The sequence below is a fragment of the Propithecus coquereli genome, unplaced genomic scaffold (genome assembly GCF_000956105.1).
Source record: "Propithecus coquereli isolate 6110/MARCELLA unplaced genomic scaffold, Pcoq_1.0 Scaffold477, whole genome shotgun sequence".
NCBI lineage: Eukaryota > Metazoa > Chordata > Mammalia > Primates > Indriidae > Propithecus > Propithecus coquereli.
In genome coordinates this window covers 881,403-892,374 of record NW_012150585.1, presented here as the reverse complement: position 1 = coordinate 892,374, position 10,972 = coordinate 881,403, and the positions used below count along the sequence as shown (strand labels likewise).

Genomic DNA, 10,972 nt, shown 5'->3' with positions numbered 1-10,972 from the left:
TTGTCTGATTAATTTCTTTCTATTTTTAGTAGAGACGGGGTCTCACTCTTGCTCAGGCTGGTTTTGAACTCCTGAGCTCAAACAATCTTCCCGCCTCGGCCTGCCAGAGAGCTAGGATTACAGGCGTGAGCCACCGCGCCCGGCCAAAGCCAGTGGTTTTTAAACTTACAATATGACTTGTTCAGATCCAGAGCCTGTCATCTGAGTGAGATGTCATGTCCATCTTCTCTGTTTCTATGGTATCCTGGGACCGTTAGCATCACACCACCAAGTAACTATATAAATACTTGGCCATAACCTGGGACTAGTTTCTTCTATACAGATCTACATGGGAAGACAACATGGCAGTATATTTTACTTATAAAATCTCTTGGTCCTAATAGATCATCCATTACTTTGGTGCTTAATAAGTATGACCAATTCCATCTTACTGATAGGGAAAAAGAAAAAGCAAGATCAAAGCGTTGGCAAGGCCAAGGCCTCTTCTGAGGCCTCTTTCTTTAGTCTTCTCTCTGTGTCTTCATATGGTCTTCTATCTGTTTGTGTCTATGCCCTTATCTCCTCTTGTAAGGACACCAGTCATACTAGATTATGGCCCACCCTAATGACCTCATTTTAACTTATTTCTTTAAAGACCCTATCTCCAACTATAGTCACATTCTGAAGTATAGAGGATTAGGACCTCAATATATGAATTTTGGGGGAACACTATTCAGCCTATGTCTTCTGCTAGGAGCTCTTTTCCTTCAGAGAGAGAGAGAGTGCTGCTAGGATCACTGAAGTTTGGTCCATTCCACACCCCTTCCAGGTGAGCCTGCCCACGGCAGAGATTGATTGCAGCTTGGGAGAATACATTGACATGATCTGCGGTAAGCTCCTCCTTCCTTCCTTATGCCCGATAGATCCACTGGATAGATCCACTCCAGGCTTTTGAAAAGCTTGTTTACTCTGGGAAGATAGCATCTTGGGTTACAGCCTTCACTTGAGGCCAGTATTCAAGGGTGGTGTTTGGGCTTATGTGACTACTTGCTGGGTACTTAACTCCCAAAATCATAGTAACGCGTCTCATCTGGGAGGTTGGCTATCCTAAACAGAAATGCCCCATAATTCCCAGAGCTTGTTTGCCTCTGTTCCTGGGAGTTTTTCTTCATTTCAGCCATTCTAGACATCCCTGTCTATAAGAGTCGGATCCAGTCCCTCCACCTGCTCTTTTCTCTCTACTCGGAATTCAAGAACTCACAGGTACGGCAAGCGTCCGGGCTTGACTAGGCTGTAGTGAGGAGAGCTGCAGTCTCTGCTGTTCTGAGCCTGCTGTGATTGTGTCCTATGGCAGTGGAGGATGTCTCTGCCAGGAGTTGCCTTTGCCCTTCCTCGTAATTAAAGAGCAGCTAAGGAGGCAGTGGGGGGGCTTTCAAAGGAAGGGGAAAGTAGAAGAGATTTGGGCCTGAGATGAAGCTAGGTAAGGATGTACAGAGGACACTTGTTTTTTTAAAAGAGAACTTCCTTCCTGCCTCATGAATGGAAGCAGGAAGGAAGTAAAAAGGGGTTCATTTTTGAAGAAAGTGGGACAAATCTTTAGCTGTTTTTCAAAGACAGCACCAAGGAATTGTTTTGAAAGGAGAACTGGGAGAAAATTGGATCTTAAAGGGTTTTAAAGAAGTTAGTTTTTGCTAAAACGTAGCAACTAGCATATCCTCAATACTCAACAATGTTCCCTCTCCTCTTTCCTTGCAGCATTTCAAAGCTCTTGCTGAAGGCAAGAAAGCATTCACCCCTCCATCCAACTGCACCTCCCAAGCTGGAGATGCAGAGACATTAATCTTCAGCTGAGTCACTCCCAAGCCACCCTGTTTCAAGGCTGAACTGGCTCTTCTGCCCCAGCTGAGACAGATCATTGTCAGCCACCTAGAGTCCTTGCCTTGCCACAGCTTGGCTCAGGGGTGGTACATGTCCTGCTTCCCGCTCTGCCAAAGAGCACTGCACATATTTGTTAAACAGCTCTGCCCATCTCAGATTGCCTTCCCGGGGGAGTTATGAATCTACACCACTTGTGGGGATTTGAGTTAGAAGAATTGGAATTTCTGAGATCCCATGGAGCTCAGTTTGGAAGGAAATCTTAAAAGATGTCCTTTTTGGGATAGGGATGGAATTATTTTCTTTCATTCATAGAGTTGGTGGACAAAGATTTTATAAATAAAATGCTCTTTTGTCAGATTATCCTGCTGTTCTATAATATGAAAGGGAAAAGCCTGAGTGAGCATCAGGCAGAGACAAGGAACTTGGCTTAGCGATGGGCAGTAAGCGAAGAATAGTTGAAGCAAACCAGCTTTGTGAGATAAAATCAAACCCCAGTCCTCCAAGATTGGCAGTACAGGGGAATCATTTTTCTCCTGGAATTTAATTTTTCTAAGGGTCTTTCTGGTTAATGCTGCCTTCCTTACAGGCTGCTTGCCTGTCTAGCTTCAGACCTGTCTGGCTGTGGTGTCAGGGAGCCCAGCTGTTGCAGCAATCCAGGCGAGAGATGGTTAGGGGGGTTGGAGTACAGATGGACAGATGCAAGAAATATTTTGGAGTTTTATCAGCCAAGTTCCAATCAGGAAATCTGAACTTGTGCTAGTTATTTCTAACAAAGGGTGTTTAATATAGGGAATTGTTAAAAAAAAAAAAAAACTGCTGGAAAGGTTGAAGCAGCAAAAGGGAGCATGGAGGGTACTGAGAAACAAAGGTGAAAAGGTCAAAAGGGTGGTAGCCTCTGCAGGTGCTGGCAGCAGAGGTGCTGCAGTGGCAGAGGAGGTGGCACACGCGAGCGCTGCTCAAGACTGCAGGCCTCGCTCCCACCACTACAGCGACTGAGCAGCGGCTGCTGTTTCCTTTCTCCCACCTTCTCATCTCCTGCCAGTGCTTTCCCCCGGCAGAAGGTAACAGTTGGCAGGGAAATCTGGAAAATTCAGCAGTACAAAGCAGAGCACAGAAGGGAAAGTATGGGGCTGAGAGACAGCAGATAAATAACCAGTGGGGGTAGGACTGACAGAACTGGTGGTAGATTGGATGTGGGGGATGGAAAGAAGGAAATCAGGGGTGACTCCCAATTTTTTTTTTCTTAAGCAAATGAATGGATTGTGGCAGCAGTCCCCAACCGTTCTGGCCCCAGGGACCAGTTTCATGGAAGACAGTTTTTCCACAGACTGGGGTGGGGGGATGGGAGGATGGGTTCAAGATGATTCGAGGGCATTATATTTATTGTGCAAACCTCTGTGCTAATGACAATCTATTTCACCCGCTCCCCAGCACTAGCATCACTGTCTCAGCTCCACCTCGGATCATCAGGCATTAGGTTGTCACAAGGAGCGCACAACCTTGATCCCTCGAGTGCACAGTTTACAGTAGGGGTCAGGCTCCTGTGAGAATCTGACACTGCCACTGATCTGGCAGGAGGCGGAGCTTGTGCAGCAATGTGAGCGATGGGGAGCAGCTGTGAATACAATGCCGCTCACCTCCTGCTGTGTGCCCGGTTCCTAACAGGCCACACACAGGTACCAGTCCGCAGCCCAGGGATTGGGGACCACAGGATCATGGAGCCAAGTACTGATATGGGGGAAAGTGGGGCAAAAATTGGTTGGAAGGGAAGAGTACATTAAAATGCTATGCCGTCAGCCTAATATTTGCACAGCGAACACGTAGACAGGAGAACTGTGTCTTACAAAGTCATAAACCGAGTATGGTCACATCATGCTTCAGTTTGAGGAGCAGGCACATCTGAGCCGAAGCCTCAGTTTGACACCGTGTCAACCCCACGTGCTCTGCTCTCAGTGGGTGCCGTTACTGCTCACATTTAACCCGCAGGGAATGAAGGGAGGCGAAATTTGATAGGAATTCAGATGCTCCGTTAGGTTTTCAGGAAACAATCAGATTACCTTCTTGGATAGAGCCGAGACTCAGCACTAATAAATACAGTCAGTTCTCATTGTTCACGCTAGTTATGTTCTATAAAGTCACTGTAAACATGGAATTAGCAAATGCTGAACCTTAGTACCATTTGCTCCTAGAGGAAATAAGGGCTAGGTTTCTGTGCGCCTCTGGTCGTAGCATTTCATCAACCGACCATGGATTCACTGAACTCCTAGCCAACAGCACTATGTATAACTCATGCCTCGATGAAGCTTATCTAACACATTTTCCCGAAAGGCCCATCACAGCCTTCACTAGACAGCACTTCAGCACTGTACTTGGAGGCCATTTCAAACAGCAAAATCAGCAAAAAAAAAATGCATAACATGTGGCACTATATAAACTGCCAAAAGGGACACTTGTTTACAGTCTGAGCTAAAACAAGAAGGCAGAGTGTCACCTTATTCAGCCTCAGCTGGGAATGTGGGTGTCAGGCAACTCATATTTCAGTGCTCTGAGCATGTCCAAAAATGACCATGGGAACATCGCAGGTAGTAATTTGGGATTACAAATAAATTGTAGCAAATTAGGCCGGGTGCAGTGGCTCACGCCTGTAATCCTAGCACTCTGGGAGGCCGAGGCAGCCGAATAGTTTGAGGTCAGGATTTCCAGACCAGCCCGAGCAAGAGCGAGACCCCGTCAATAGAAAAATTAGCGTGGTGGCGCATGCCTATAGTCCCAGCTACTCAGCAGGTTGAGGCAGGAGGATCCCTTGAGCCCCGGGGCTTGAGGTGGTTGTGAGCTAGGCTGATGCCACGGCACTACGGCACTCTGGGAGATAGAGTGAGACTTTGTATCAAAAAAATAAATAAAAATAAATTGTAGCAAGTAGGTGAATTCACAGAGTCTGCAAATAAGAATGAGTGGTACTTCCTGTCTAAGTTCCCGGTTGACCTGTGGGCCTTTCAGCTTCCCTTCCGCCCCCAGCACATCCACCTCCGCTCTCTGGGGATCATCTTCAGACACGGTCTTCATCAGGGCTCCTCTCTCCTCTGCAACAGGCTTCAGTTATCCTCTTTTGGCTACTTGCTCTGTGGTCCTGGGAAAAGCTAGCTAACTTCTATGCCTGAGTTAACCCAGCTGTGAAAGAGTCCATAAACACTAACCTCTTAGTCTTGTCCTGTGAATAAAAAATATGTGAAAAAATTAAGTGCCGCAGAATGTAAGATATAATAATTATGTTACTAAGCATAAATTTTCAACTTGGCCTTTTAGACTTTTCATTTGGTTACTCTCTCCCTACCCCAAGAACCTCATTTTCCTTCATTCCCCGAAGTGGACTGCAAAACCAATCTGCTTGCCATGCCCTGCACGTGCTTCGGGAGTGCTCGCTTCTCACTCAGCTTTGAAGTAGCCTGTTTTCCTTGCTGAAAGTGTCCCTCACCTTCTCTGCTGATCCTAGGTGCTCAGCACTTCCAAATAAACAAGAATTGAACACAAATATTTACATCTTTACTCCCTCCTTTAATCCTACTAAAATGATAGTACAGGAATTAAAAAGACATAAACCAGCAAGGACAGATAATAGGAAAGAAAATGACAGTATACTAGATAGTAATGTAATTTGGGAAGATGGACAAGTGGCAACTAATTTAGCAGAGGGCAGGAAAAAAACCTAAAATCTGACTGCCTATGGAGGAGAGGGCCCTCGAGCCAGTAAGAAGTAAGCCATTTGACACTCGCAGAACCCTGGAAAGCATCAGGAATGGAAAGTGTCCAGATATTTCTGACGGCAAGTATGCAGGGTGGGATTGAAAACAAGAAGGTTGGTTGAAGGTTTGTATAAGGAGTAAGATCCCCAGAACCTTCCCCGCCTGTGCCACCCACCTCCTTACCCCAACAGAAGATGGGCACCTTCAAACCAAGGAAACCTGGACACAAGGGTACCAAACAACTATGAGCACAGAAGTAAGGGGCCATATTTAAAATAAGAGGATTAAATAAAGGAATGAGCATGAGACCCTCAGCCTTCTTACAGGCTTATAGTTCCAAAGCAGAATATTGGAGGAGTCCACTCCCAGGAAATCGATCGGGAGAAGAGACCTACAGATACTGACAATCAGGATTCTTTAAGCAAATGTCCAGCTCCCTACCTACACATCAACTTCCATTCAGTCTTTTGGTGTCTTATTGGTGTGTGGGTGTGCATGCCAACAACCAGACAGAAGATAAGAAAGGAAATGGAAGACAATGTAATAAACCAGCTAGATCTAACAGTCATACAGAACGGTCCACCCAACAATGGCATACACATTCTTCTCATGGGACATCATCCAGGACAGACAATGTGTTAGGCTACAAATTAAATCTCAATAGATTTAAGAGATAGATATACAAAGTATCTTCTCTGACCACACTAGGATGAAGTTAGAAATTAATAACAGAAGGAAAACCGGAAAATTCACAAATTTGTGGAAATTAAGCAGTGCACTCTGAAACAACCAATGAGTCAAAGAAGAAACCAGGGTGAAGTATGTGTCAGAATTCCATTCCTAAAAAGGCTGAATGGTACTCCATCGTGTGCATAGACACATTTTGTTTATCCACTTAGCTGTCAACGGACATTTGGGTTGTTCTACCTTTTGGCATTGAGAACAATGCTGCTATGAATATTGGTGTACAAATAAATGAGTCCCTGCTCTCAATTCTTTGGGGTATAAACCTAGAAGTGGAATTGCTGGATCAAATGGTGATTCTTTTCATTTATTTATTTATTTATTGAGACTAAGTCTCACTCTGTTGCCAGGGCTAGAATGTAATGGCGTCATCATAGCTCACTGCAACCTCAAACTTCTGGGCTCAAGTGATCCTCCTGCCTCAGCCTCCTGAGTAACTGGGACTACAGTCACGTGCCACCATGCCCAGCTAATTTTTCTATTTTTTGTAGAGATGGGGTCTTGCCATGTTGCTCAGGCTGCATATGGTAATTCTATGTTAACATTTTGGGGAACCACCATACTGTCTTCAACAGCGGCTGCACCATTTTGCATTCCCACCAACAGTGCTCAAAGTTGGACAATTTTTTTCTTTTTTTAAAACTTATTTTTTATTATTATGGGTACATAATTGTTGTATATATTTATAGGGTACCTGTGATGTTTTGATACAGGCATACAATATGTATTACTCAAGTCAGGGTAATTGGGGTATCCACCTCAACCCTTTATCATTTCTTTGTGTTAGGAACATTCCAATTCCACTTTTAGTTACTTTAAAGTATTCCTTAACTTATTGTTGATTATAGTCACTTTGCTACAATATCAAATATTGTTCATTCTAACCATCTAACTCTATTTTTGCACCCATTCACTATCCCCCCTCCCTGCTACCCTTCTCAGCCCCTGGTAATCATCATTCTACTTTCTGTCTTCATGAGATCAATTGTTTTAATATTTAGCTACCACGTATGCGTGAGAACATACGAGATTTGTCTTTCTGTGTTTGGCTTATTTCACTGAACCTAATGTTTTCCAGTTCCATCATGTTGTCGCAAATGGTAGGATTTCATCCTTTTTATGGCTATATAATATTCCACTTTGTATATGTACCACAATTTTTTTTTTTTTTGAGACAGAGTCTCACTCTGTTGCCCTGGTTAGAGTGCTGTGGCATCATCCTAGCTCACAGCAACCTCAAACTCCTGGGCTCAAGCGATCCTCCTGCCTCAGCCTCCCGAGTAACTGGAACTACAGGCATGCGCCACCATGCCTGGCTAATTTTTTCTATATATTTTTAGTTGTCCGATTAATTTCTTTCTATTTTTAGTAGAGACGGGGTCTTGCTCTTGTTCAGGCTGGTCTCGAACTCCTGAGCTCAAACAATCCGCCCGCTTCGGCCTCCCAGAGAGCTAGGATTACAGGCGTGAGCCACCGCGCCCGGCCGTACCACAATTTCTTTATCCATTCATTTGTTGATGGACACTTAGGTTGATTCCAAAACTTGGCTATTGTGAATACTGTTGCAATAAATTTGGGAGTGCAGATATCCTTTCAATATACTAATTTCCTTTCTTTTGGATATATACATAACAGTGGGATTGCTGGGTCATACAGTAGTTCTACTTTTAATTTTTTGAGGAACCTCCATACTATTCTCCATAGTAGAGATCTTTCACTTCTTTGGTTAAATTTATTCCTAGATATTTTTGCTCTTGGCATATAGAAATGCTACTGATTTTTTTTTTCTTTTTTTGAGACAGAGTCTCACTCTGTTGCCCTGGCTAGAGTGCCGTGGCGTCAGCCTAGCTCACAGCAACCTCAAACTCCTGGGCTCAAGGGATCCTCCTGCCTCAGCCTCCCGAGTAGCTGGGACTACAGGAATGCGCCACCATGCCTGGCTAATTTTTTCTATTTTTAGTTGTTTGGCCAATTGCTTTCTATTTTTAGTAGAGATGGGGTCTCGGTCTTGCTCAGGCTGGTCTCAAACTCCTGACCTTGAGCAATCCTCCCGCCTCGGCCTCCCATAGTGCTAGGATTACAGGCGTGAGCCACTGCGCCCAGCCAGAAATGCTACTGATTTTTGTATGTTGATTTTGTTTCCTGCAACTTTACTGAATTTGTTTATCAGTTCTAATAGTTTTTTTTTTTGTGCAGTCTTTCAGTATCACTAGCTATAAGATCATATCATCTGCAAACAAGGATAATTTGACTTCTTCCTTTCCAATTTGGATGCCCTTTTTCTCTTGTTTGATTGCTCTAGCTAGAACTTCCAGTGCTATGTTGAGTAACAGTGGTGAAAGTGGGCATCCATGTCTTGTTCCACATCTTAGAGGAAAAGCTTTCAGATTTCCCCATTCAGTGTGATACTAGCTGTGGGTCTGTCATATATGGCTTTTATCGTGTTGAAGTATGTTCTTTCTATACCCAGTTTTTTGAGAGTTTTTATCCTGAAGGGATATTGAATTTTATCAAATGCTTTTTCAGCATCAGTCGAAATGATCGTATGGTTTTTGTCCTTTTTTCTGTTGATATAAAGTTGGACAATTTTTACAAGTCCTTATTAAACAGCCTATTGTATCTGGAGGACTTCAGTAAAGCATAGTCAAGGTGGAAAAATGCAGCCTGAGCTGTGCTTACCCAAATGTTGAACTGCTGTACACTCAAGTTCAAGGTAATAAGCCACCTGCCTAATATTGGAGGATAAAGGTGAAAGATTAAGTGACTGAAGTATGTTAAACATTAGTGTTCTTTCCTAGGAAAGAGGGAACTGTCATGTAGTGCATGATCTTTAGAAAGATCAAAGTATTCCAGAAATATGTGAGAAGAGATTAGATCAGGGATCCCTGCCCCAGTATTTCATTAGGAAAATTGTCAAAATAATTTTAGAATTGTACAGTGAACACTATATACCCACCACCTAAATTCTATAATTCACATTTTGCTAAATTTGCTTTATCACATAGCTGTACATCTCTCTCTCCATGTATCAATACACCTTATTTTTTGATCACTTCAAAGATGCAGACATCAATGCATTTCACCCCTAAACATATCAGCATGCATATAATTACATGGAATTTAACATTTATTTATGGTTTGAATATTTGTCCCTCCAAAACTCATGTTGAAATTTAATCCCCAATGTGATGGTTTTGAGAGGTGGGGACTTTAAAAGGTGATTGGATTGTGAGGGCTCTGACCTGATGAATGGATTAATCCATTCATGGATTAATGGGGCAAGAATGCTCTCACCAGATGTGCCCCCTTGACCTTGAACTTCCCAGCCTCCAGAACTGTAAGAAATAATTTCCTTTTTTACAAATGACCCTGTTTTGGGTATTCTGTTATAAGCAAGAGAAAACAGACTAAGACATGGTTGTCAGGTGAAATTCATAAACAGTGAAAAGTGCAAATCAAATGAATATTTGATAACTTTTCAGCAACAGCTTTGAGATATAATTCACATACCATAAAGTTCATCCTTGTATAATTATTTTTTACTATATTCACAAAGTTGTGCATTGATTACTATTAGTTCCAGAAAATTCTCATCGCCCCAAAAAGAAACCCCATATTCATTAGTTGTTATTCCCCATTTTTCCCTGCCCCCAGCTCTGAGCAATCACTAATTTACTCTGTAGATTTGCCTACTCTGGACATTTCATATAAATGGAGTCATACAACATGTGGTCTTTTGGGTTTGGCTTCTTTCACTTAGCAAAATGTCTTCGAGGTTCTTCCATGGGTTTGGGTCTGTGTAATGAGCAGCGGTTTCTTAATCTGCATCTTCTGCGAAAAGAGTCGTTAGCTTTCATCAAATTCTCCAAGGGGTATGCCACTCAGCAAAGTAACAAGGAATCCCCAATTTAAGGCATAGGTGTGGAGAATCAGTAGTTTGTAAGTCTGCCCCCTCGTCAACATTTGGCAAATTGGGAAACTTGCCAGGAAGAGCAAACCTTTCTGCTAAAGTAAGACCTTGAGAACAGCTGAGAGGAGCTGAGAGCTTGCAGCCTTGCCACAGGACCATCAAGGAAGGGTCCCAGGACCCCCCATAGGGAGCATGGATGACAAAGTCAACAGAGAGAGGCACTCTGGCTTCTAAAAGTTCCAGAGTGGCAAGGAGTTCACATGCAACATCAGTAGAAACCAGAACTAAGTTCCTCTTAGGTTGCTGATGTAGCCTTAGCCACTCCCGTGGAGGAAAATACTGAGGAAGAGAGAGGTGAGGGAAGGACGTGAATCAGAAACCCCCAAAGCCAGGCAAGCCAATCTGTCACTAAAAAATATAATATAGGCTGGGTGTGGTGGCTCACGCCTCTAATCCTAGCATCCTGGGAGGCTGAGGTGGGGGATTGCTTGAGGCAGGGGATTGTTTGAGTTCAAGCCCAGCCTGAGGAACATAGCAAGACCCCGCATCTACAAAAAATGTAAAAATTAGCTGGGCATGGTGGCATACGCCTGCAGTCCCAGCTACTTGGGAGGCTGAGGCAGGAGGATCGCGTATGCCCAGGAGTTTGAGGTTGCAGTGAGCTATGATGACACCACCGCACTCTAGCCCTGGCGACAGAGTGAGGCTCTGTCTCAAA

The 10,972-nt window shown here is 43.7% G+C and overlaps 1 protein-coding gene across 1 annotated transcript in view; it reads left to right on the top strand.

Annotated features, from left to right (window-relative positions):
* IFT46 (intraflagellar transport 46) overlaps nucleotides 1-2,195 on the top strand; it is an 8,984-nt gene extending 6,789 nt beyond the window's left edge. Inside the window, exons 8-10 of the mRNA XM_012655388.1 lie at nucleotides 809-869; nucleotides 1,157-1,242; nucleotides 1,735-2,195. Of these exons, the coding sequence (XP_012510842.1) occupies nucleotides 809-869; nucleotides 1,157-1,242; nucleotides 1,735-1,830 (243 nt within the window). The 3' untranslated portion in view covers nucleotides 1,831-2,195. The remainder of the gene's footprint in view (nucleotides 1-808; nucleotides 870-1,156; nucleotides 1,243-1,734) is intronic.
* The last annotated feature ends 8,777 nt before the right edge of the window (nucleotides 2,196-10,972 follow it).